Source organism: Phyllopteryx taeniolatus, chromosome 4, assembly GCF_024500385.1.
Source record: "Phyllopteryx taeniolatus isolate TA_2022b chromosome 4, UOR_Ptae_1.2, whole genome shotgun sequence".
NCBI lineage: Eukaryota > Metazoa > Chordata > Actinopteri > Syngnathiformes > Syngnathidae > Phyllopteryx > Phyllopteryx taeniolatus.
This window is the reverse complement of record NC_084505.1, coordinates 20,142,329-20,170,213: the sequence shown is the minus strand read 5'-3', so window position 1 is coordinate 20,170,213 and position 27,885 is coordinate 20,142,329. Positions and strand designations below refer to the sequence as shown.

At 42.2% G+C, this 27,885-nt stretch overlaps 2 protein-coding genes across 3 annotated transcripts; one reads left to right on the top strand and one right to left on the bottom strand.

Annotated features, from left to right (window-relative positions):
• Positions 1-361: 361 nt before the first annotated feature.
• On the bottom strand, positions 362-10,382 carry ift27 (intraflagellar transport 27 homolog (Chlamydomonas)). Its single transcript, XM_061770407.1, has 7 exons — positions 10,214-10,382; positions 9,564-9,643; positions 4,822-4,881; positions 3,370-3,429; positions 3,177-3,294; positions 1,995-2,104; positions 362-1,883 (listed from the first exon to the last, which is right to left on the bottom strand). The coding sequence occupies exons 1-7, from the start codon at positions 10,245-10,247 to the stop codon at positions 1,779-1,781; spliced, it is 567 nt and encodes a 188-aa protein (XP_061626391.1). The 5' UTR covers positions 10,248-10,382; the 3' UTR covers positions 362-1,778.
• Positions 10,383-10,530: 148 nt separating this feature from the next.
• Positions 10,531-27,468, top strand: LOC133476687 (synaptogyrin-1-like). Of its 2 annotated transcripts, none has more exons than XM_061770403.1 (4): positions 10,531-11,188; positions 19,546-19,783; positions 22,187-22,332; positions 24,944-27,468. In XM_061770403.1, the coding sequence occupies exons 1-4, from the start codon at positions 10,838-10,840 to the stop codon at positions 25,175-25,177; spliced, it is 969 nt and encodes a 322-aa protein (XP_061626387.1). In that variant the 5' UTR covers positions 10,531-10,837; the 3' UTR covers positions 25,178-27,468. The 2 variants fall into 2 exon arrangements, with proteins under 2 accessions (XP_061626387.1, XP_061626388.1); XM_061770404.1 differs by lacking the exon at positions 24,944-27,468 and adding an exon at positions 23,330-23,519.
• The last annotated feature ends 417 nt before the right edge of the window (positions 27,469-27,885 follow it).

Sequence of the window (27,885 nt, the reverse complement as noted above, 5' to 3'; positions counted from 1 at the left end):
TTCCTAACTTTCATGGAAACCCGAGCCCTGGCTTGAAACGGATTTCTTTTTTTTTTTTTTTTTGGCTGTAATGTTACTAAAACCGGTGCCTGTACATATATGATTTAAATGATGGCGACAGGTAATCTCCATTTCCATTATTCACCAGGGGGGGAAAAAAAACAGTTGGTCACTTTTCAAGTGACACTCGTAGTACTGACTCGACAAAGGGAGAAGCCCCCGGTGACGCGCAGCAAGTGCGCAAACACCGATTGCTAGAATTGCATCGCCCACTCCGCAGTCCAAGCATGGCGGCCTTGTAATTACCGGCTGCGCCATTCATATTCATTCCGTGGATGAAAGACAAAAGTCGCACCAAAGATAAGAGACAATAAATTCATGTTTGACATTCAAACCGTAGAGTCAGACTACATTGAAGACAATCGAGGAAGCAACATTGGAAACCTTATGTACAGTATTGAGAAATTGTATAGAGGGAAATTTAAATCATAAACTAATCATAAACCCCAAATCACGTTGGAAAGCCCAATTGGAAACACAAACCATTTTGGGATCCCTAACTCATGCTTGAAACCATACCCGTCTTCAAACCCTGATTTGAAATCTAACTTCGTCCCATAACACCTTCTTGAAATCCTAATTTACAACGCTAACCTTCATTTGAAACACTCAAGACTTGAACCCTATTTGAAAACGCTAAACTGGGCTCCATAACCTAATGCGGGCATGAAACCCTAATTTCAACCCTAACTTGAAAAACGAATCCTATCTAGAAAAACGGACGTAGGCTTGACAACCTACTTGGGAAACCCTAATTTGAAATGCTAATCCTGGTCTGAAACACCCACCCATGTTGCAACCCCCAGCCCTTTTTACAAATGCTTTCTTTATAAATGCTATAATACTTTAAACCCTAACTTGAACCACCAAATCTGTCTTGCAACAGTAACCCTGACTCCAAATTCTAATTCGAAAGCCTTAATAACTAGGGATGGACGAGTACCGATACCAGGTATTGGTATCGAGTATCGGGTACTCATGAAGGCTGCAGATACAACAAATCTGACATTGGGTAAGTACTCCTCGCCAGTAGCAGGCGCTAAACTGCGATGGTTTGACATGTCGGCCAACCATCATGTGTCTGAAAGAAAAACCAAGGTATTTTTCCCAATTAACTGTGTTAACTCAAATTTGAGGGATCAAAAGTGAGGATAAGCGGTCCAGAAAACGGATGGCTGGAAAAGTAATAGCGGCATCGGTGAGTACTCAAGAGCGAATACTCATATTGGTATTGTTCTGAAAATAAAGTGGTGCCGAACATCCCTAGTAATAACACTAACCCTGGCTTGAAAACTTAATGCAGACTTGAAACTCTCACTAAAAACACTCCTCCTGTTTTGAAACCCTACTTTCAGAACTTTAACCTTAACTTGAAACCCTAATTTGTGTCCTTATTAACGCTAACCCTTGCTAGAAATCTCAGCTCAGACTTGAAACCCTGACTCGAAAGCCTCACCCTGTTTTGAAACCATACTTTTAAAACACAAACTTTGAACTTGAAATCCTAACCTTGGCTTGAGCTTGAAACCCCCCAAAAACCCCAATTGTCAAAACAGCGGGTCCTCGCTTCCAGTCTGAAGAAGTGGAGCTGAGATTCCGCTAGCTACCGGCTCATCATGATGACAGCATTAACACACGGTGGGAAAAACATTTGACGAAAGAACAATTTATTGGTGTTCATATCAAAATGTTCCAAGTGTGTTTGTGTGTGTGTGTGTCTACCCTGGACTTAGATTCTGTATTGTCTCTCTCCGTTCTCGGTAAAGAGTGTGAAATGCTCGGGCTAAGCCGAGGAGCGGGGCCTCGCAGTTCTCCATCTCCTTCTGCAACACACACACAACCCGTCAAGCAACCCTGCCGCAACATTAGGTACAATCCAATCCAATATCGGGAGTGTGCTCATTATTTGGAATGCGGTGCGCTTGTACACTCACGGCTGAGGTTTCGTGGTACTCCAGCCCCCGGCTCTGGGCCCACTCCTGGGCCACGGCCGTTTGCACCTCCCTCCTGGCTGACAGGTCACACTTGTTGCCCACCAAAACCCCTGACACCAACACATTAGGCTACTTTAATAATTATCAAGAGTTGTTTGCATACCCCTTGCTTGAAAACCTAATTAGAAGCGCCGAGCCCATCTTGAAACACTATATTAAATGGATAACCCAGGCTTGAAACCCTACTTCATAGGCGTCGGGGGCCAGATGCGGCCCGCCACATCATTTGAAGTGGCCCGCGAAAGCAAATCATCCACGTTGACTTCATGTTTCTTGCTAAAAAAGAAAAGATCCAAATGCGACATTGCTAGCATTTTTTGTTACCAAGCCCCTTTTTCAAATAAATGTCATAATAGTTTAACAAATAATTGTGTACCGGATTCGGATTTCAAACTAAGTTATCCATCAATTTGTTGTGTATAGGTAATATGAGGCGATCAAACATCTATATGGGTTCACAGTTATAATGGCCCTTCGAGGGAAAGGTGAGTTTGACACCCCTTCACCCTATCGAACCTTGACTCGAAACCCTAACCCATGTTTGGAAACCCTAATTAGGAACCTTCATTTAAACTTGAAACCCCAATTTGAAACTCTCCTCCTAACTTCAAAGCCAAGCCTTGGCTCGAAAACCTAACCTAACCCAGTTCTTCAAATCCTAAATTGAAACCCTATCCCGACTTTAAACTCCAAACCCTTATATCAAACCCCAGCATTGGTGCAACCCAAATTTGAAACTAACTTGAAATTGAAACCCGACAATAAAATACCAACCCAGGCTTGAAACCCTGCTTCAAAACACTAACCTTCCCTTGAAGCCCTACTTGAATATTTAAAATACTAACCCTAACCCTACAAAGCCTAACCCTTGGGTAGTAACACCAATTCGCAATCTTAACCTAATTTCTAACCCTCTCTTGAAACCCCGCGTTAAAACCCTAACCCAGACCCGATACTCCTAATTTGAAACCCTAGTTTTTCAAGTAGACTATTGTTTCTTAGCAAACATTTATCGGTTCGTAATTATGGGGCTTGTTCAGAAAAGCAATTTGTGAAGTCATTGCCGCACTGTTAACGACGCCCAGGGGCACATACTGTGTTTGCAATGTCATCTGACATTACCAGGAACATTGAGACCCCTGCGGTGGGTCCGGACCCTCTCCATCCAGCGACCGCAGCTACCAAAGGAGCGTTCGCTGGTCAGGTCAAACACCAGGCAGAGCAAAGATGGCTCCCCCCACTGCACACAGTGGACACACAATCATATTATCCTAAAAGAAAGCCACCGCATAACATGAGTCCTGCCGTGTCTCACCATTTTCTCATTGGCTTCCACCGAGGTCTCCTTCCCTGCAGAGTCGATCATGTAAAGCTCCTGGAAGGAAGATAACATTTACTGACAATTTCAACATGTTTCTACTACTTGGGAGTCTGTGGGGTCTTTATTTTCAAACCATATTGCAAAGTCCTAACCATGGCTTCAAACCAGTGCTGCACATCATCCATCCATCCATTCATTTTCTATGCCGCTTATCCTCACTCGATTTCGCCTGCCATGATTAAATGAGCCGGATCGTCTGAGATTTTTTTTACATTTAAAATGAAGGCACTGCTGCATATGAAAAGTGCTTCATTTGTAGCAGTGCCTGCAACCCCGTCAGCCAGCCACCAGGGGGCGAACGTATGGTTAAGGCTATATTAGGCACTCTTCAAAATAAAAGCTTTCCATTGCATTGATGTCCAATGTAGTAATAGATTCAGCTTTTATTTTGAAGTGGGCGTATCAGGGTAAGACGGCGTTAACAACGGTCGGAGCAGCTGCCTTGACTTGAACTTTTCGGCTGGCCTGACCGCACGCAGTAAACAAAATGGCCTAAATCGAGAGGGAAATAACAACTGTCGAGTTCTTTGCACTTTGTGACCGTGCACGACTGACCAACGGTCAATGCACCGTCCTTCGCAATTCCCTATAGAGATCATGTCAAGTCGGTGCTTGCAGCCTAATGTTGATGCTTTTTACGCATCAACTGGATTTGCTGCCATTAAGTTGCAATTCGTGGTGCACTTTGGAAAAGCACATTTATGGAGTTAGTCCTTGGTAAAGTAGAAGTTTGGGGGGGGGGTACATTTATCTTTTTTCTTCTTTTTCTTCATTTTTTCTTATTTGAAGATTTCTTTTGCACATATTACATATTGTTTGTAAAAAAAAAAAAAAAAAGGTTTTTCCCTAACATGAGGATTAATCGTGATTGCAATATTGATGAAAATAAAACACTAAACTCACTCATTTGAAACCTTACCTGTAACTCGAACCCTATCTTTACCTCAAACTCTAACACTATCTTGAAACCCTACTTTAAAATGTTAACCCTGGCTAATTACAAACCCTAATGTAGGCTTGAAACCCTAATTTGACACCCAAATTCTGACGTTATACCAGAATTTAAAACCAAATCCTGACTGAAACCACATCCCTGCCTTAAAATACCTAGCTCAAAAACCTCATTTGAAACCCTAACCCAAAATGAGAACTAACCAGGTTTTAAAACCCTGATTTGTGCTTGTGTGAGGTCATCGTTGCTTTCTCACAATAGGTGATTGACATGCCCCAAGCAGACTACGTGGAATATATGTATCTGTAAAATAATGCGGATTTGCAAAAAGCTTTCGCTGATGATAGGAGCAGTTAACCGTGACTACCCAGCTTGCATAGCCCACTCCGCTAACAGGCGTTTGTTTACCAGAGAGAGACAATGAGCGAGCTCACCACGCTGTCGCTGCTGTCGGGGATGTTGACGCTTTTGATGAGCAGCTCCACTCCTGTTGTCTGTCAACCAAACACAACAACCCTCATAATTCAGAAGTTAAGCAAACAATTCCTCTGTGTGGCTGGATAAAAGCTAGGATAAGGGGGGGGGGGGGGGGGGGGGGGAGGCCGACTTTCCCAGGTAGTCTCAACGAGGCCTTTTGCATTACTGCCTTATTGTGCTCCATTATTGTCATTCGTGAGCATGCCTCGATGTACTGCAGTCATGTAATCTCCTAGTATTTGCAGTTCACTCTTCCAAGAATTCACCTATTTGCGCTTTTTTTCTGAGAGACGAGCTTTGTATGCTGGGGAGGAGCTACGTTTAGCCTAGGTTGTTAGCAGAAGATGTTATGAAAGTGTCTTCACTGCGTGTACACATGGAATCTGCTTGCTAATGAGGAACCTTAACCCATGTTTTAAACCATAACTTTGCTTGAGACCCTAATTTAAAATCCTAAATTGAAACCCTAACCCAGGCTGCAAAACCCTAGCATGCAAACTGATTTTGAAACCCTGTCTTGAAACCTCAACCCTAGTTTGGACCCCTAATTGAAAAAAAACCAAGCCTGGCTTGAAAGCCGAAATCTAACTTGAACTTGAAACCCCATGCACATGTGCAAAGGAAATTATCTGTAAGCCATCTATTTTGAAGTGCTATGTTGTAAGTTACGTTTGAAATGACAAACTGTTTTGGAATCATATTCTGTGGTGTATATATATATGGTTTAACTATTAATATAGCCAACATTTTGGGGAGGCGTCAACTGCTTGCGTTTTTTTCACCACAGCGGGTAGTTACTACAACCAGCCGCTAACAACCTTTACCTGACCTTCAAAAACTTGTGTGGTTTACATCATGAAGGCTTTGCTTTTTGTCCGTAAAAGGAAGGCAAAGATTCTAGTCATAGAGTTCCAAACACACACAGACACGCACCTACACACATAACAACACACTGCAGTAGTGCTCTAATGAGCTACCGTGATGCGCAGAAAGCCTCTCTGCGGAATGCCAATGAGGAGCCTGTTACTGGAAAATGCACTGGGAAGATCTCTGAACAGCCGGCCTGACATTTTCAGCACGGAGGAGGACGTGAGCAGAACGGCTGCAGGCCTGCACGAGCTTTGATGGCGAAGAATCGAGAGAGACGAGGGAAGGGGTTGATGAAGCCAGTGGTTGCTTTTTGATACCTCAGAAGCAGAGGGAAGACGCATTTCTTGACAAAGGGGTTAAGGGTTAGGCCTTAGGTTTACGTTTAGGAGTAAGGGGCTAGGGTTAGATTCAAGTTTAGGGGCTAGGTTTTAGATTTGTTGAGGTTATATTTTGGGTTTAGGGGCGGGATTGTAGCTAGAGTGAGGTCATAGGCTTGGAAGTACGGGATAGGGATTAGAGTTAGGAGATTTAAGAATGCTTTCTTTCAAGAAAGGCCTGCGATCCTTCGTGTACTGGCCGACTGGAGAATTGTTCAATTATAACAATATTTTTTGCATGATAAATACACCCTTTGGTTTCAATGCATTCAGGCATGCTTAGTATCTGGTTGAATAAAACATTGGGCAATTTAAAGTGCCCCAGTTGGTGTAGAGCAGGGGTGTCAAACTCTTTTTTGTCTCAGCCCGCATTGTAGTTATGATTTGCCTCAGAGCGCCGTTAGAACAGTGAAACCATATAAATATTGAATCATCGCCAAAACACATTATTACCGTTACACAACAATTTGAGGGATAACTACTTTTGAAATCAGAAGACAAGGATAATAGTTTGTTCAAGTATTGTTGAAGTTACTGTAGAAGAAGGGTTTGGTAACAGAAAAAAAACATTATTGTTTATTATGATGACAATTTGGAATTTGGGTACAGATTTTAGCAGAAATCACGGAAGTTGACGAGCACGATTTGCTTTCGAGAGCCACATAAAATGATGTGGCAGGCCGCATCCCGCCCCCGGGCCTTGAGTTTGACACCTTGGTGTCGAGTCATGGAGGGTCAGCCAGGCTATGACGACAGTTGAAACTTGGAAAGGGGGGGGGGGGGGGGGGGCTTTGGAGAAGGGAAAAAGGAAGCGGAAATCCTACAACCCAGGAGTAAACATTCAGGCAAAGTGTATAAAGTATCAAAATCACAAGTGCCAAGTACTGATAAAAGCAACATAAAAGAAAATAAAGCGGTACAGAAGATGAATGAATGACTGAAAAGAAAAAGGAAGAAAAGAAACCCCAAGTAGTTGAAGGAAGATTGTGCAAGTGGTGTGTCCAGCTGGCTCGACTAACGCCAACCCAATTTGAAAGTGTATGTAGTATTGTCACACACCCGATTAGCATGGCTGAACGACCGTATGAAAGTGCAAGAGTCATTTGTAAAAAAAATAAAAAATAAAAAATAAAAAATAAAAAAACATTTTTGAAATTCATAGTTTAGTGCCTGGATCGCCTTTCAGGAAAGTTCACTATGTCAGTAAATGGTGGGTGGGGTGGTTTCAAATGTCTATAGGGAAAGATCGTTAGGGCCTTCAAGTTGCGTTGTTTTAGGCTATTGGGGTGGCTTCATTGTCAAAATTACAATCAAAAGACATTCTGCTCTTTCCCTCGAGCCGTCAGTCCAGCCTGGATTCACTTCCAGACCACTAATGCCAAGGTGTGTGTTAGGTGTTTGGCATATTTCCTGAAAATATTGTAGAGGTGCTGCTGTTTGAGTTGTGTCCCTATGATGTGCCTCCTGCTTTGCCCAGTGTACTCTACATGACATGAATAGCATGTGATGATGTAGACCGCATTGGGAGTGTCCAGAGAAAGAGGGTTATTGGGAGATGAGCAGTGTGTCATGAGATTAGCGTATGTGGCTTCAAAAAGATCTCAAGAGTCTGAGGGTCTGCAAGGGGGAATCATGAGAAGTTGAATCTGATGAATAGGCCCTTGAGTTTTGTATTTCTTCATTGTACACAGTTGATTTTTTTAGGCCTAAAAAATGGGGACAGAAGGAAAGTTTTCTTTCAGGGTGTGATGTAGTGTGTGAAAATGTGGTCAATACTTTGAGTGAGTGTTCGATGGAGCGGCGCATGTGGGAGCAAGCGAGGACAATGTGCTCCGTTTGATACACTGCAGGTACCTTTTTGAGTAACCCTGGCCTTAAGAGCTCGGAAGAGGCTTACTATCGCTACTGTAGAATCCAAATGCAAATGCATGAGTCATTGAACCTTTGGTACAAACACTGGACATCATGCTTCCGCATGCTTAATATTCAAACACAACACAAAAATCATGTGTGTGCATTTTTCATCATTCCCCAAAGCAATTAGCTGTCCATACTCAGTCCGTCGTAAAAATGCTCCGATACCACAACAACGATACCACTTCACCAGCCTGACATATACCTTCTGGGCAGGTGGAGATACTTTAAGTAATACTTGGTAATGGAGAGTACTTGTACTCGCCCTCAGAAAATGCTATTAGTGCATCCGTAGTGTGTGCATGTGTGTGTGTCTGTAAACAAGTTAAATACCTCTTATTATTATTTAGGCAGCTTCATGAAAACGTAACAGTGCCTTTGCCCCCTGGTGGTTGGCTGACTACTGGTTAAGAAAGTGCTTCACACAGTAGGCATCAGAGCCCGCGTTTCAAATGTAAAAATCGCCCACCGTCAGGTTAAATTAATACTGGCAGCCAAAGATTTTGGATCATGATTAAAATTGCGCAGCCCTACAGTCGATACTCTCATTTTTTAAATACATATATCACAAACAACTCCTTATCTTAAGTTGGGCATTTGAACAGCTAGACGTTGGCAGTCGTGAACTTTCACCATTGCTGATAGTGATCTGGCCCTTTCTCTGAATCATCTCGAGAAGTCAACACCGCAAAGAGCCTCGCATGCCTGAATCTCCAATAACGTTCCTGTCTGCTGTCAAGCTGACCAGTGGCCAACGCTATCTACTCCTCCACTAACATTCGCTCTAGAAGAAGCATAGCAACTGGGCGTTACAGAAAGAGTGAATATGGGAGTTTTTTAGCAAATAGTTGAGTTCGCAAATAGTGAATTACGAATCGACGGAGGTTCACTGCAGTAGGTTGTATAAAATTGTGGATGTATTTTATGTACAGTGCTAACTAAGAGTTTAGTTCGTTCCGTGACCAAGCTCGCAACTCAATTCACTTGTACAGCAAATACATTTTCACCATTGAAATGAATCGAAACACTATTAATCCATTCCAACCCACCTGAAACCACCAACATTTTTTTCTTCACTGTTTTTAGAATTAAATAATTCAAGTTAATGTGAAGAAATAAACTGGTTTTATAAAGTGCCATTACTGTACGTACTAGTATTCATGCGTTGAAGTGTTGCCTTTCAGCGGCCTGGCCTAGTAGTCACATCAGGAGCTGTCTGTGTGTGAACGTCTGGGTGTGCATTGTGGTCGACAGCAGCTCCTTGCGAGTGATCTCATTTTGTATTTGTCTGTTCAACTCTTTGTCCTGTTCAATAAATGGCTGAAAGTGCATCGTTGATTGTGGCTCTCCCCGCCCACATGCATGTATCTTATTTACTCTTGTTTTTATTATTACTAATGATTAATTTTGGCTCACAACACAAAGCCAAACAACAACAACAACAAACATTGACCATGTGACAGCTCGTCGGTCTACAAACTTGTAAGTTGGGGCACTTGTAAATCAAGGTTTACAAGGATGACGTGACATGTTCTCACCATGCTGTAGTTCTTCTGGAAGAGAGTGCCGTCACTGTGGAACATCTGCGAGAGGGCGCTTTTGCCCACTGCTGGATCTCCTGGACACAAACACATAAAAGGACAGAAGGGGATCAATGATTCATACAAAATGGCTGACTGCACAGACATTGGCTTGGTTAATTGCCCCCGCCCCCAAAATAAAGAAATAGTCATAATATTATTTACAACAAATAATGTTTGTCTTTATTCCATCTACCTATGCCAGCAACCTCTAGTGACAAGCAGGACAATTAGATTGCAGTAGTTAACGTGTATCCGCCTGTAAGTACATTTGTGAGTTCAGCGTATTAAGACGACATCATCCTTAATGTTTCCGTGTGTACATGCGTTTTGTGACGTTTTTTTTGGGTGGTGTTCCGTGTCATTTTTCTAATATAAAATATGCGCCTTTGCTCGACAAAGGTTGGGAAACACTGTGTTAGCACAACACCAACAAGCAACTAGAGCCACGCGTTAGAGGAAAATTTAGAAATAACGTAAAACTGGTCAGTAAAAGAGTCGAATACATGTTGACTCTTGGCAAATTATTAGCACGGTAGCTAGCCACCTCTGCTTTGCTTATTCTCAAACGAACGACAGAAAATGAAAGCTCATTAAACGCCACGTACCGACCAGCAGACATCTCGCCCTCAACCTCACCATGACAATAGGGGATTAATATGAATTCCAAATTAACTTCCTTTTTTTAAATGCTTTCAGGCTTAATTTGCTCCTTTGCGCATTAACTACACGAATGCAACATGTCTCCTAGCAACCGTTTGCGGAGACCTCTCATTGGTTACGCCGGCGCGTACGTAAACATGCAGCTGCGTCGTCATTGGTTATATTTCGGGGGAGTGGAGTTTGTTTTGCCCTTTGTTTAGTCTGTCAGGATAAAGCAGTGACACGAACCCTCGCTTCAGTGTTCATTTTCTTGACATCAACCGAACGTTTATGACGTTTAATCGTCGTGACAGATTGGCCTTTGCACACGAAGGGACAATTCGCAATATGACGTGTTCCCGGGCACCACCAGAGAGCGCTAAAACTGCCGTACTGAAAGCGTAAACCTGTAAAAAATGTTGTGCTCACATTAAACGAATAGTAATTTGTAAGCTTTATTATATTTGTATTTGTTGTAATGCGTAGTATATGTCAGTAAACGTTTGTTTAATAACCCTTCAGGCAAAGTAAAAGGGTGACTGGGTGTAAGCGAGCGCGTGACCTCATGTGAGGACGCGCGCGTGCCCGACATGCGCGTACGAGGCGTGACACCGCCTTGCGCGTACACGCGTTCCGCGGATAGGGAGCCATCCATCACGCGCACCTTTCGTCAGGGATGCAGGGATTTTTTTTTACAGATTAAATTAACTCCAAACCTTAATAATACACAACAGCAACAAACAAGCGTGAAGAGCCGAGTTCAAGGGATTTGTCCGGGGCTTGAGCCAGTAGCGAGCCCGGGGAGGAGAGACCAAGCCAGGCGGAGGGTGGGGGGCGCCATGGATGGGATGCAGGCGTACGGTGCCGGGAAAGCCGGTGGAGCCTTCGACCCGGTCACCTTCTTCCAGCAGCCTCAGACTATACTACGCATCGTGTCATGGGTGAGTTCCATCTAAGCATATCATACACTTTTTCATAGTAATTTCTCCCCATAAGTGGTCATTTTATCGTGAATTACTGACAGTGAAGGGCAGCAGTAAACAAACATGGCAGAACGGGAGAGTCCAAGCGGACCATCCATGGAGTTCTTCACACGAAAAGCAAATGTATCATATCGGTTGTAGTTTTAAATCAATTGTAAACGATAACTTTTGCATAGTTGTTCCCGAGTTGCCTATAGATGCCACAAGATGGCGGCGAAGCACTCTTGGAATGGGCTACGATGAAGCTCCCCTCATCAACATAGTTCTTTGGACCCAAGATGCCACGTGATTTCGCCCAAGAAATATTTTGTAATATTAGACATGGCTTCGGCCTGAGCACAAAAATAGCAAATGGGTGAGATTTGCAGAGAATAATGGAGGATATTCGGCGAATAGCGAACAGCAGATATGCATAAGTTCACTGTATAACAATTCCAAGATGCCAAGATGAATGTTCAAATAGTGGGTCCAATAGGAGTCCGAATAAGATTTTGTCAATAGCGAATCCCCCCCAGAGTGTAAATGGTACAATCCCGCCTTTTCAATTTGATGTCAGTTTCCACGAAGCGGGAAGTAGTCTGGTAGCTATGATTTGGACAGACCGACACAAATACTACTAAATATCGCTTTAGGATTTATTTTTCACTTTTCACGTTTTTGTCACAACATCCCTAGATTTAAAAATGGTGGTGTTGATATCATACTCCATGAACCAGGAAGTGGCTTCTCATCATAACTAAGGCAAAATGTGTCATACAGTTGTTGTATTGGAACTAATTAGATCGTCTAGATTTGGTTTTGATGTGGAGATGTAGATTTATTTTCCTCCCAAGAAGTGTATGGTCCATCCCCCTGCGTTCTTGGAGCTCATTCGATCATGTCGCAAATGTTTTTGTTTAATTTGTTGCTCACATGCACAAGGTCGTTGTTTTAGCGTCACAGCAAATTGTCAAGTAGCTTGCCTTTTGTTCATACATGTTTCCATCGACTTTTTTTGTCTTCAAGACCGATTCAGTGTGTTTTGAGTGAATGCTGGAAAGAAAAGCTGAGTTGGTGAGTCATGTGACTGCTCAATGAGGCGTGGAGGATTATGAGCATGATGGGGTTATGTGCTCTTAGTCTGGTCTCTTTGAGTCCACTGTACAGTATTTCCTCTATCGTCACACTCATTGCTGACCAAAACAGCAGCATCTCGCGGAGCATATATAAAGCCTTAACATATATTTTCTTTGGGTCTAATTTGTCATCTAATATTTTTTGTATTTATCCTCTAATATTTGGTGTTATTTCAATATATTTGGTATTTTCCTCTAGAGTAAAATACAATAATAATAATAGATGGAAAATACATAAATATTTATGAATATTTAATTGATGTATTTGTAATGTACTATTTATAAATATCTAATGTATATATTTTTCATCTAATATCTTTTTTTGTCTGCTGTATTTATTTAGTATTGGTTTTTTTCTGGTGTATTATTTTAATTGTATTTAACATTTGTGTATTTTTCATCAAATATTTATCTTTTCCTCTAATCATTTGCATTCTTTTAAAATATATTTCTATTTTGGTCCAATATCTTTTCAATATTTGTTGTAATATTTGCTCTATTATTTTTTTATGTTTTGGTCTACAATTCGTATTTTATTTAAAAATGTATTTTTCATCAAATATTTAGATTTGTAGAATGAATTATAGTAAACTATTCAGCCTTTGGATGTGTTTTTCTGTCTGTTATTTGTGTATTATTTTCTTATATGTTTGTATTTTGATGTCATATAGTATTTGTCATAATATTTGTGTATCTATCATCTAATATTTGGATAACTTGGTCTATTTTTTGATATTATTGTCTTGCCACTTTTGTGTAATATTTTTGTATAACTTAAACATTTGTATTCATTTTTTTCTAATCATCACATTTTTCACTATACTGTTGTATTTTTGTTTTAACATTTGTTCTATGATTTATTAATACTTTTGGTAGTTCTAAAATTATTTTCCGCAGTGTGTCCATTTTTTCTTTTATGTGTATTATCTCCAACATTTGTATATTTTCACAAAATGTTTGTCATATTTGAAGCCATTTTGTTTTCGCACCCGTTGCAAAACTACTGCTATTCTACGTTCTCTGCTTCAACTCCGCTCAAAGCGTGTGACGTTGCTCTCATTTGTAATTTGTCGCAAGAAGAGGTCTTGCTGTGTGAAACAGCACTATTCATTAACACAGGGCAAAATTGTTCTTTGGATGAATCTATCAGGCTGCGCAACACCAGCAAAAAGCCTAGAATGAAGTGAAGTGAATGTCCCCCCCCCCCTTCAATTGTCCCCAGAGAGAAGAGTAACCCTAACCAACAGCCCAAGCCGAAAGGCGGGCGTTATAACGTGTGTGCATGAGTGAGTGTGCATTTGGGTGTTCTAACACACATTGTAGGGCATAAGTGTGTGTGCGCCTTTTAAAGCTCTCATTTAGTAAATACTGTATCAAGATATTAGAAATATTTCTCAGATGACCTCTTAAAGAAGTTATTCTGTTTATTTTGAAATTTAAAACAGTTCCCACGTCTCAAATACAAATCTTCATCCAAATCAAGAATAAAATTCACTTTTCCAACCTCTTTTTCTAGCCTGGCTGAAATGAGCCTGTTTTGAGGGAGTGGTCCAGTCTCGTGCAAATGAGCCACTACTCAATACAGTGGTATCGAGTATCTAACTAACCCTAACCCTAAGTATCGAGTCTCAAGGGATACAAAGACTGCTAATACCAACCACCGATACGTAAGGCAAAAAAATCTGACATTGAGTAAGTCCTCTTCGCCAGTAGTTGGCGCTACACTGTGGTGGTTTGACATATCGGCGAATCATCATGTGTGTCAGAAAGAAAGAAAGAAAGAAAGAATGGTCTTTGTTTACAATTATCTGTCATTGTGGAAATTGTAATGGATCAAAAGTACTAGTGGTATTGGTACTCGGTATCAGTATGAGTACTCAAGAGTGAAAACTCATACTAGTATTGGTCTGGAGAAAAAAAAGTGGTATCAAACATCCTTAGACGAGGGTTAGCATGAATGCTCGTGACTGTTAGCATGGGAGGTTGGCTGTAGAAAGCGCTTGAAAGTAGCAACGCAAAAGCAAACAGTGACGCAGAGAGCAACAACATTTTGTCAGCTGCGTGCGAACGTTTGTTCGCACTCAAGTGTCGGAATTTATCCACGCGGCGCTATTTGTATGTTTTTAGCCAATGCTAGTGTGTTGTGTTGCTAGCTGATAAATCATGTGCTTGAAACATGCAAGCTCCCGTCACATGGATGCTCCCGTTGCTCCCGTTTTTTTAGGAGCACGTAGTAGCCCTCACGAGCTCACCACCTCGCTCACTGTATGAAGGGTTAGGGTTTCAAGCCTTGTTTAGGGGTTTAAATGAGGCTTTCAAGGCAGGGCAGGCTTTATTCAAATGAGGATTATGGTTTCAATTGAGGGTTTTAAACAAATGATTTCAAGCCAGGGTTCGGGTTTCAAGTTGAAGTTGCAAGTTAGGATTTCAAGACTGGATTCCAATTTCAACACAGCGTAGTTAGGGTTTGAAGTCTGGGTTATGGATTGAACAAGGGTTCATGTTTCAAATTAGGGTCGTTTAGGTTAGGGTTTCAAATGAGCATTTCAAGACAGGGTTAGGGTTTCGAGTTGCAGTCGCTAGTTCGGGTTTTAAGCCTGGGGTACAGTTTCAACAAGGGGTTTCGTGTGAGGGTTTCACGTGAGGGTTACAATCCAGTCTTTGGGTTTCAAGTTTTGTATTAGGGTTCCTAGCCTAAGTTAAGGTTTCCACAAGGGTTAGGGTTTTAAATGATGGTTTCAAGCCAGGGTTATGGTTTTGATGATAGTTTCCAGGTACGTTTCCAGCCTGAGTTACGGTTTCAACAAGAGGTAGTGTTCTTAAGTCGGGTCACAAACAAGGTTTGGAGTTTCAAATTATGATTTGAAACCAGGGTTAGGGTTTCAAGCAAAGGTTAGGGTTTCAAGTTAGGCTTTCAAATGAATGTTTTGCACAAGGGTTAGGGTTTCAAATTGAGGTTTCAACCAATGGTCAGGCTTTAAAATGAAGGTTATAATCCAGGGTCAGGGACTTCCAATTAGGTTTTTGCAGCCAAGGTTAGTCGTTCAAGTTCGGGTTTCAGACAACGTTTCGTAAGGGTTAGCGGTTATGTGGTTATGTGCTTATATGGCAGTGTGGGTAATCGCACATTGTGTAACCACACGAGCCGTATCGTTTTGGCGAGGTCATCACATTCTCACACAAACGCATTCATGCCGTTAGAACACACGGCTTACGTGGTTTTTAGTCCGTGTGTGAAAAGCGCCACCGCAGTCTAATAAATCCTCAACGACCATCCACAATTTGTGTGTGCCCGTGTGTTGCATTTGAATTCGGCAAATAACAAGCAAAAAGGGAATGAACACGCTGTAACCCCAAGCAAAGGTTGGTGTTTCAATCCTGGCTTATGGTTTCAAGTTTTGGTTTTTAATCAGGCTTTCAAATTAAGGTTTCGAGCCTCCGTTAGGCTGTCAAGCAAAGGCTGGGATTCCAAGTTAGTTTTTCAAATGAAATTTGGAAGAACATACTAGGGTTACAAATTAGTTGTTAAGAAATGGTTGGGGTTTGAAATTAGGTTTTGAGGTTTCAAAATCCAATTAGGATTTATTCTATTTATTATAGAATGAGGTTTTGGAGACACAGTCAGTAGTCTGAATCAAAGGTCGGGGTTTCAAGCACAAGTTGGCCTTTGAAACAGGATTAGGGTTTCAAGTCAAGAGTAGGGTTTTAAAAAAAAAAAAAAAAGAACCCGCCTGACAGTGTCAAGACTCGAGGCCCACGTGTGCTCCTCCACAGACCTGATGGGAGTCTTGTGATTTGTTTTGCTTGTTTTTCATGTCGTTGCTCCGGTATGAAGGAATGAAAGGACTAACGTGAGCACGCCAACACTGACTAAAACATCACATGCTCGCTCAGCTTAGCGCAAACCAGGAACGCGTCGGCTTGGTTTCGTGCACATGCAGTGAGGACGTTAGGTTGTCATCGTTCTTCTTTATTTCAGACCCACGGGCACTCCTTTTTCTCTCCGTGCTAAAGGGGGGCTTGACCGACGCACGGGAGTGATTGAGACAATCATCAACTTTCATGATTTCAGTTACTTCAATAAGAGAAGATTCCAGCCGTTTGTAGTCATACCATCTACGATGGAGGTAGCGATCGTGCTGTCCGACTTTCACGGCCGGATAAAGCCAGAGGCCACCTTGGTTCACCAGCAGGTGACTAACCTGCCTTAAATCAGAGGGCCAGTCACCCGCTGTACGTCCGGGTCAGCGGCGCAGCCCCCGGCCGGCCGCTGTAGGGCACCTGGCGGCGATGGACTGCTCTGGTGCTCATTTGTTCAATCTCCCTCTTCTTTTTTGCCCCCCCCTGAGGGACTGGGTTTTCGTTTTTGTTTTCATTTTCATTTTCTACCCGCACACGTTTTTTTCTCCATCCCAAAATGAGCCATCGCCGCAACGGACCGAAGGCTGGCCGGCCTTACCGAAACGTGCGAGTAAATGAAAGCCTCCCTGCTTCTACAAGGTGCTTAATTAGTATGTTACCGATCCCGCAACTTGTACCGCATGCATTTCCAATCAAAGACAAATCATTCATATACACAGAAAGAAAAGAAGAGAAAATTCGACACTGTTGATCACATGGAAGAGAACGGATGTTCCACTCCCCCGTCTCACAATCGTTGTCTGATATGAGTACCGATCAATCCAGATTCTCATTAAAAAGCTGGGGAACCTGCTTTTAGACAATTTTTGAAATAATTTGTCATGACCAACACGACGGCGTGCTTTCGAAGCCTCAACGACGCACATGTTATTTGTATTGTGTAGCATGACCTGTTTCCTCGCAGCATTACGCAAGGGTGGTGGGTGCGGTCACATAATTGCAGCGTGCATCCATTGGTATCATCTTCCAGGAACCAGGAAGTAGCTGCTAATGCGTCATTCAGGAGCGCTAGGAAGTTCTGTCTTTGCAAAGGCACTTTCCAGACATGCAAAGGGGTTGGGTTTAAAATGAGGCGGTGGGGTTCGATCCAGCATTTGAAGCCAAGGTTCGGGTTTCAAGTCAGGGTTAGGGTTTAAAGGTATGGTTTCAAGAAAAGGTAAGGTTTCAATCCTTGGTTAGTGTTTAGAGAAATGATTTGAAGCAAGTGTTAGGGCTTCAAATTAGGACTTAAAGTATCAAGCCACGAGTAGGGTTTCAAGTTACCATTTCAAGCCCGAGTCAAGGTTTTGAAGAAGGAATAGGGTTTCACATCTGGTTAGGTTTTTTTAGCAGTTATTTTCAAACAAAGTTTGGGGTTTCAAGTTATGGTTGGGATTTCAAATTAGGGTTTCAAGCAAGGATTAAGGTTTCAAGAGTTTCAATCCAAATTTATGGTTAGGATTTCTAATTCGGGTTTCAAGCCTTGGTCAAGGTTTTAAACGATGGTTGGTGTTTCAAGCAAAGGTTAGGATTTCAAGCTTGGTTAGGGTTTCGACAAGTCTTGCCTAGTGTGTCATCCCTTGGTTAGGATTGAAAATTCGGGTTTCAAGCCAGGATGAAAGCCTATTAAAGCCTTTGTCAGGGTTTCAAATTACAGTTTCAATACAGGGTTAGCATTTGATATTTGGGTTTTAAAACAGTTAGGGATTAAATCAAAGGTTAGGGAGTAAAATGTGAGTTTTAGCTTTCAAGGCATGTTAGGGTTTCAAGTCTTGGTTAGGGTTTGGGTTGCAAGTCTCAGGGTTTTAAGTTGGGGTATCAAGACAGGGTGAGGGTTTCAAATATAGGTTGCAAGTCTTGGTTAGGGTTTGGAATTAGGTTTTCAAAGCTGGCTTTTGCAAGTCTCAGTTAGGGTTTCAAACCTTGTCAGGGTTTTAAGACTGAGTTAGGGAATCAAACAAATGTTAGCATTTCAAATTTGGATTTCAAATCAGGTCTAGTGCTTCAAGTTAGGCTTTCAAAAGCAAAGGTTGCAATTCGGATTCCAAGCGAGGTGGAAGGGTACAAAGAGAGGTTGGACGAGAGAAGTGTTTTGTCTCCATCGGTGGAAAGATCCCTATACAGGTCCAGCGGTACGCTTTCTGCATAATCCACGTTTACTATTATCCTATATCCTCCGTGTTTGCGAGTGCGTGTCGATGCGTGCGAGCGGCCGGTAATGAGGGACACGACGACGACGATGACGAAAGAAAGCGCTGCTCTATAAATAGCGCGGCCTCCGCTGCCCCTCAGCCAATCGCGTCCTCGCCTCGCCTTCATCTCCTCGTCTTCGTCGCCCCTTAATGGGACGGGGTTGCAGGTGATCGTCCTCTCGTGAAGACAAAGGGAGGAAATATCACAAACTTTGATTCGCTTTCACACCCAACAGCCCTGAATATGAAGTCCTTAGCCTGGCTCAGAATGCTAATTGAATCGCTGCTTGTCTTGAACTCTTCATTTGAAGCCAAGAACCTATACACAAAAAAAAATCATAATAAACACTGGCCCTGGCTTGAAACCCCAAATGGTTTTTGTTTGTTTGTTTGTTTGGTGGTTTTTTTAATCCAATGCCCAAGCTTTTTGAAACCCCCAAAATGTTTTGAAACCTTCATCCTTTTTTGAAACTGCAGTCTTGGCTGGTTTGTAACCCTAATCCTGTTTTTTAAATAAATCATGACTGAAAACACTAACCCTACCTTGAAACCGTAACCATAGTCTGAAGTAGTCTAACATGAGAGGTGGCCTACATTGTAATTGACATGCTGAATGCTCGTGGCGACATCATGTTTTGTCTCTACTTGATCTCGTACATTGTGTAGATTCTCATTCCAAAGCCTAAAATGTTGTTTGTGTTGTGTAAGTTGTAGAAACTCATGAAATGAATTGGGGGCATGACACTGACCCTCAACACAAAGCGAGTTGTGTGTCTTCCTTTTGTGTCAATGTCACTGATATCTCTCTCTCACACACACACATACACATACGGACCAGCTGGGTAAACCACACTACGGGTAAACACTCACATTGTGCCCCCCCCCCATGAATGGATTTTGATGTAGCAACAAAGTTTACGTGACAGGACACCTCGCCCCCCACTCCCGTTGATGTAGTCCGGCCAACATGCAAAAAACCCTTGGCCCCAGTCTGGCAACCCCACTGAAATCAGTCCAGAACCGCCACTGACCCGAACCCAGGCTAGAAAACCTAAATCAACCATCTGAGGGCCTATCTTAGTAACCGTCTCCTCTTCCTCTCACGCAGCTCTTCTCCATTGTCATCTTCGGCTGCATTGCCAACGAGGGCTACATAAACAGACCCAACGAGGTGCAAGAGTACTGCATCTTCAACCAGAACCAGAATGCCTGCAACTACGGCATCTTCATGGGCTCCATGGCCTTCTTGTGCTGCGTGGCCTTCATGGCCCTGGACGTCTACTTCCCGCAGATCAGCAGCGTCAAGGACCGCAAGAAGGCGGTGCTGGCTGACATCGGCGTGTCAGGTAAGCAGCCCGTTTAGGCAGCAGATATACTGAATATACTCCTTCTATCGATGTATTGATTTAACGGAATCAATATGTGCTCGGCAAATTTTCCTTCCGGATGTAAATATATCGATTTCAATCATTTCAAAAGGTAATCAATCGATACTAGGAAATAACGCACTGGATTTATGCACGGCAGACTTTATACGGAGGTGTGTTATGTGTTGTATCTATAAGAAAAACCGCTTGTAATTCCTTCTGCTGAGCTTGAATGTTTTTTAAACAATTGTATTGAGATTAAACATGTCTGTCTGTCTGGTGGATGGCAGATTAGAAGGTGGTAAATTATCAATGAGGATGTGTGTGTGTGTGACACGCGGCAACCCGCTGTGTACTTTGAAACCTTTCAGGCTGGTTAGCTTAGCTTAGCCTAGCTTGCTAGCTGCTAACAACAATAGCAGAATACGAGAACCAGCGACAACGTCAACTACTTGATGCTGTTTTAGGCTCATGTTTGTGATACAAAGAGCAGGTTTGTTGATCTTTATTTAGCTCTCTACGTATTCTCTCTCCACTATTGTTAAATGATTTTCCTCGTGAAAACCCCGCAGTGCTTCGTTTCCAGCCGTTACTATTTGACTGGTTCGAACGAGGACTCTCAAACTTTGGGTCCAGTTAGGTCGGGATTCCCTACAGTGGAGACGTGTTTCCAAGGATGCATCATAATTCTAACACTGACTAAGCACCTCTTTTTGTGGAAGAAAATGGCCCAATAAGTAAAATAGCTGAAATATATACATATAAATGTATAAATAATAAGTTGCTGCTTTCCCCTTTGTTTTATTGCAAAGCAATCAAACAACTTTTAGGAAGCAGACTCATAGTTGATTAGAAAACACATACAGTATGGTACACAATAAGACACATAAAGGAAAGTACATCAGGGAAATCTTTATATTTTATGACCATAAAGAGTTTTCACTCCATTCCCTGACAAGAAACAACAGGAATGTTGAGAAATTTCGCCTGCACTGTCCGGTATGCAGGTATTTATTTCAGAGTCACACTGAATGAATTTTTGGCTTAAGAGTTACTGGATCGATTTCCAGGGACTGAATCGTTTCAGATCGTATCATTCTAAATGAACCAATATCATCCTTGAATCGAATCTGCAACCGCAAATCGAATCGTTGCTAAAATGTATCGTTACACCCCTATTCAACAGTCTACAGACACATAGAGAATGAAATGACATCATAAGAAAGCACCCTGGTGACAGTCGAACGTTTTTAGTCCTCTTTTTATGTTTAGTCTTTATGTCTTTCTGTTTATGTCTGTTTGTTTTCCTCTTTGTATCTTTTCGATCTTTACTGCACCCCAGCAAATTCATTGTTGTAGTATTCTGACAAATATGAGGATGTCATGTGATAGAGGCCTTGTGACAGTCTTACAGATAAAAAAAATGTTTAGTCCTCTTTGTATCGTTTCAATCTCTCTGCAGCCCATTAAGGAAGCAAATTCATTGGGATGAATAAGAGGATATCATGTGATAGCCTTGTGACAGTCAGTCCTCCAGATGAAAACATGGATTTAGTCCACTCTTTATATTACCTTCCGATGTCTACTGCAGCCCATTTAGACAGCAAATTTATTGGGAAGCCTACTGACGAATATGATCGTGTCTACATGTCAAAGGAGCCATGTGACAGTCCTCCACCCCGCCCCCCCCCCCCGAAAATGGATTTGTATCTCTTTCCTCTTGATTTCTACTGCCGCCGGTTCAGGCAGCAACTGCATCGGCCGGCCTACTGACCAATATGAGCGTGGCAACATGTGAATGCAGCCTGACCGCAGTCAATCCTGCAGATGGAAACACATTTTGAATCCTCTGTTTCTTTATGATCGCTACTGCAGCCCGTTTAGGTAGAAAACACATTGAGGCCTACTGACACATATTGTATGAACATGTCGTGAAAAATGAAAACAAAAAATTCATCATCTCTGTATGTTTCTTTGCTATCTGTACTGCAGCCCGTTTACGCCGCAGATACGTTGGGTAGCCGCCTTGTGGCAGTTAATTCTGCAGATGAAAAGACATTTGTAGTCTCTACTGAAACCTGTTTAGCGTTTAGCATTTAGCAGTATGTAAACTCATGTGAAATCAACCCTGGGATAGTCAGTCCTACAGATTTAAAAAAAAAAAAAACCTTCATGTTTCCTTGAAATTTGTGGTGCAGCACGTTTAGCCAGTAACTACACTGGGCAGCTTACTGAAAAGGTACGATCATGTCAACATGTGAAAGCAGCCATTTTTTCCCCCTATTCAATTTCTACTGCAGCCTGTTCACGTAACAAATCTATTGTTCATACGCAAACTTGGAGTACTTCCTGTTCTCTGACCATGTCACTTTCTGTCAGCAGCCTTCTGGTCCTTCATGTGGTTTGTGGGTTTCTGCTTCCTGGCTAATCAGTGGCAGGCAACCGACCAGGACGACGACCCGCTAAGGGAGCGTGGGGACGCCGCCCGAGCCGCCATCACCTTCGCCTTCTTCTCCATCTTCACTTGGGTATGCGCCCCATGTTTCAGTTGACTTTTTTTGCATTGTGGTCCACTGTAGTGACGCCAGAGCAACTTTTACATCAAAGACTGGGGCACATAGAGGAAAGCAACTTTTGAATACATACCCACTGTAGTGACTGATGCACATAATTTGACTTTAGGTATCCGCCTGGAGGGGGAAGGGGGGGGGTATCGACAGACATCCCCCTATACATTTTCCCAGGCAAGGATTGTTTGGAGACGCCCAAAACTTTCGACTGGTGATTTTGATCAGGGCACAGGCAGACAGATACCTGCAGACATTTAAATTGTTTTACATTTTAAAGGGAATGAGAGGAGCTGGTTTGATTGGTGGCAACTGAAGTGGGCTGTAAACACTCCCACAGTGGCGCAGCCCACCCACACTTAAAATGCGCCGGCTTGTGCTCGTCTACGAAATTACCAACACCGGTCTAATCGGCTCTGGCACAGAGTTGCGCCGATTGTATAGAATTAAACAGCTCAGCTGTAGTGACTGTCACCTGCACAACAGCTTTTGAAAACCTTTCCACTGTAGTGACTGATGCACAACTATAGCATCAACGACTCATACAAACCTCAATTCCAATGAAGTTGGAACATTGTGCAAAACCTTAAGAAAAACAGAATACAAAGTTGTTTTTTTGCAAATTTGATGCCTGCAACATGTTGCAAGAAAGCTAGGACAGGGCCATGTTTACCAGAATGTTACATCGCCTATGGCACACCTGTGCAATAATCATGCTGTCCAATCAGCATCTTGATATGCCACACCTGTGAGGTGGGATGGATTATCTCGACAAAGGAGAAATGCTCACTAACACAGATTTAGACAGATATTGGAGGGAAATGGCCTTTTGGGTATGGAGAAAAGGTTTTAGATCTTGGAGTCCAGCTCACGAAAAATGGGAGCAAAAACAAAAGTGTTTGCTTTTATATTTTTGTTCAGTGTATGTCTGTGTGTGACTTGCACGTTGTTCCGACAGGGCGCCCAGGCTTTGTTCTCCATGGAGAGGTTTAAGAATGTGTCCTTTGAAGAGGAATACACCAAGCTGTTCCCACCTCAGCCTCATCAACCGCTTGTCTGATGCTTTTTTTTTATTCGATAATTCAGCATTTTCCAAAGCTTAAAACATAATATTTTGGTTTTCAATAAAATGACTATGTGAAGCTTTACACTTTTTCCCTTCCGTAATTTGATTACATGAAGCTGAATGTGAATTACACTTTTTTCCCCGAAAAGACAAGCTTGGCTTCTAATTTCCATTTAGATGACATCTCATTGTTACTACTGGTCGAATGTATTGTATGGAGAAAAGTACTGGGACATTCAATCAAGTCGTCAATCAAAGGTGGTTGAATTCTATTATGCACGGTGGTGGTTATCATCAATAACTGGCGAGTTGGAACATTGCATTCATTATATGAAGTGCAATAACAAGTGTCCTGTGCATTTTTTTAGTATTCTATCCAGTTGTTGTACTTATTTCTATTGTGCAAGGTAGCGGTTACCATGAACAACAGGTGTGCTAATCTTGTGACACGTACATTGCCTGCTTACTTGTGCCTATGCGTGTTGTGGAGTTTTTCCTTTTTTTTTTTTTTGGACTTTTTTTGGGATTTCTCATTATTGTGTTTATTTTCTATTGTGCAAAGTGGTGGTTGTCACTAATAACTGGTGAGAGGAGCCATCGGATTTATTATAGGACACATGCATACGCTGCAATATTCCAAGTTGTTGTGTGGCGGTTATCAAAATGACACATTAATCACATTACACATATTTTGCATGTTCACTTGTTCCTTTGTAGGCGTGGACTTTTTTTCTTTTTTGAGTGTGGATGATTTGTAGTCGTTTAGTTTATGATTATCATCAATAACTGGCAAGAAGGATAATTGCATAATCGTATGGCATATACATTCCGTCCCTGACCAAGCATGCCATGTGCGATTTCTAGTTGTCAAGTTTATTTCTGTTGTGCAAGGTGGAAATTATCATGAATATCTGGCGAGAGGAACAAGCGCATCATCACATGACACATGCAATCTGTGCCTGACCAAGCGTGCATGGCCATTTTTTTTCCTTTGTGTCTATATGATTTTGAGTTGTTTTTATTTCGATTATGCGAGGTGCCGAACTGGCAAGGAACGATTGCATTACAATGACTGTTTTATGTCATGTATTGCTCATAGTAGCCAAATGCACCAGACACATTTCCCTCACGTTTCGCTTCCTGTAGCTGTCCCAATACTTTAGTCCCATACTGCGTATGATTGACGTGGTGGTGTTCTCATTGGCAAAAAGGTGAGACAATTTGGGAAATGTTATGCACTGCAATGCTGCGGCTGTTCAATAATGTGTCACGCATTCCTACGCCGGTGCAGCCTGAAGATGCTGAGCTGGTCAACAAGCTTCTCTGTTGTAACTCACCTGCTGTCAATGACTAACAACAAATCAACTTTTCTAGCTCTTTAAGCCAACTAATCATTGTTTTCCTTCTTCTCTCCTTTTAACACACCATCTTCTTCTTCTATCACTTCTGCTTTGCATCCTCTCTTCCATCAACCCCTCCCACCACCCATCGCTTGGCCTCCCCAAGGCGGCACAGGCCTTCCTGGGCTTCCAGAGGTACAAGCTGGGGGCCGACTCGGCCCTCTTCTCGCAGGAGTACACGGACCCCAGCCAGGATGCGGCGGCAGGTAGTGGACCCTACACCTCCTTTGGCGGTGACAACCTGGAGAGCCCGCCGAGCGGAGGGGGAGGAGGAGGTGGCGGGCAGGCAGGAGACGACGTTTTTGATGGTACCACCGGATACCAGCGTCAGGACTACTGAGAGATAGCTGAGCTAGACGGGAAATGGGCTGACTTATTTTAGATTCACTTTCTGTTTCAATAAAGTACAGCAGGACCTTTGAAGTCCAACTCAATCACTGGTAGATGTTTATTTTGTTGGGATCTAGAAAGAAAGGGAGTCTGGGTCAGTTTGTGTTCACGTTGCAAACTGGTTCAAAAGAGGACTGCGTACTTTTCGCTAGTCCTGTAAAGTCTGATGGGGCCTCAAGTCAGTCCAACGGAAATAAAAGGTGAAGTTAATATGGACTACGCTTGTGTTCACTTCGCCAAATGGTTTTAAAGAGGATTCAGTTTGTTTTTTATTGACTTATGCATTTTAGGTCTGATAACGCCTATCCTGGTAAATCCTGGTTTCAAATAAGCTCTGGTTCTTTTTCTTGGTCCAGATCTGATAGGCCCTCGGGTAAATCCAATACCAATTCAAGGCAAATTAAAATCGGACCACTTTTGCATGCACATTGTGAATGAGTTTTTCTTTGGTTTCAGGTCTGCTAATTGCCTGAAGTCAATCCAATGGCAATACCAGGGTTAAGGTTAGAAGACCACTTTGTGTTCACATCTATTTGCTTGACATTTAAGGTGTGGGAGGACCTCACATCAATGCTTGTTTCAGAGAGGATCTGGTTCTTTTACTGATCCATTTCAGCTCTAACTGGGCCTCAAGTCATTCACTTTCTGTTTACATTGCAAATCGGTTTGGAAGTGGATCACATTGTTTTAACTGGTCCGTTTGGTCCTGTCTTATGGGGCCTCAATTCAATACACTGGAAGTGGAAATACCATCATGGACCAAAAAAGGAAGTGCATCCTCTTTCAAAACAATTTGTAGAGCACAAACTGGTCCAGATTCACATTACATTGTATTTCCAGTGTATTGACTTGGGGAGGCACGGTGGACGACGGGTTAGCACATCTGCCTCACACTTCTGAGGACCCGGGTACAAATCTGGCCTCGCCTGTGTGGAGTTTTCATGTCATCCATGTGCCTGCGTGGGTTTTGTCCGGGTACTCCGGTTTCCTCCCACATCCCAAAAACATGCATGGTAGGTTCATTGAAGACTCTAAATTGCCCGTAGGTGTGAATGGTTGTTTGTTTACATGTGCCCTGCGATTGGCTGGCGACCAGTTCAAGGTGTACCCCACCTCTCGCCCGAAGATAGCTGGGATAGGCTCCAGCACGCCCGCGACCCTCGTGAGGATAAGCGGTTTGGAAAATGAATGGATGACTTGGGGCACCATCATGCATGGACAAGAAAGATAGCTTTATCCTCTTTCACATCAAATTTGCAATGTGAACGAAAAGCAGTCCCGATTCAAATTTACTTGGATTGCCATAAAATTGACTTTAGGGTTTATCAGGCTTCATCAGACCTGAAATGGACCAGTTCGAAGACCCGGATCCTCTTTCAAAGCAGTTCCCAATGTGAACACAGTGGTCCAGAGTCACTTTGCTGTGTATTACCATTGGTTTGACTTGAGGCTTCATCCGGACTGAAATGGATCAGTTAACAGAGCTGGGTCCTTTTTCAAACCAATTTGCAAAGATTTACTTTGCCTTGGATTGCCATTGTATTGACTTAAGGCCCCATCAGACCTGAAAAAGCACTTGATCCACTTTCAAACCAATTCTTAATGTGAACACAAACTTGTCTAAATTTCTTTTTCTGTTGTTTCACTTTTTGGCCCACTTTATAAGCCGATTGAGTTCATTTAAAAGACCATATGTTAAATACCAATCTTACTAGGTCCCTGCCAAAACAAATAAAACCTCACAGGAACTAAGAAATACTTAACTCACTCAACACAAACCGACTTAAACATGAACAGCCTAAGTATGAAACTACATTGCTGCATTTTAAACAAAATATATAAAAAGTGTAAAAAAAAAAAATAATAATAATAAAAACAGTTAAGTATATTAATGTTTGCAATTATACTTATTACTTATATTTTAGGGAATTCTGGTATCAGGAAAGAAAAACATGGAAAATTGACAATGTTTTTGGTGATCTATATGCCTCAACCTTTTCTGTTGCTTGAGGAGATGTTTTTATTTTGGGATAATAATAATAAGAGTAAAAATATGTGACCAAACTATCAAAGTACATACACATACATACGTGTACTTGATACTGTGCAAGTGTATAGCCGTAGACATGCGTGATGTTGCCTGTCGAATATGCTAAAACAAGAAAACGTATCTATTTGAAAAGGTATACATGTATGTTTTGGATGTTGCTTTCAAACAATGACAATAAAGACAGAAGAGAAGCCGGTGTGTGATGTATTTATTTTATCAATCCATCCATTTCTACACCGCTTATCCTCACTCGGGTCGGGGGTATGCTGGATTATTTTTCGTCACACTGCAATTGTCATTAAGCCATGCGATGGCACGATTGTTCGAACGCCGACTCGCAACCCGGAAGTTTTGTTTTTTTAATGTTTATCATTTTATTGCATTGTATATAATAGCCGCCTAGTTTAAACTGGTGAACTTCATGAAACGGTAATAAAATAATCAATACGAATAACACAGTCTACATGTGAAAAAAATTATATTTTTACGTGGAAAATAAAAGTGAGTTTGCTGGTGTCACCTTCGTGACCTATCGGAAATTATAGACTCCAATTCTTCAAACGCTTAGGGGGATTTATACACCGGAGTAAAACATGACGAGACTAACG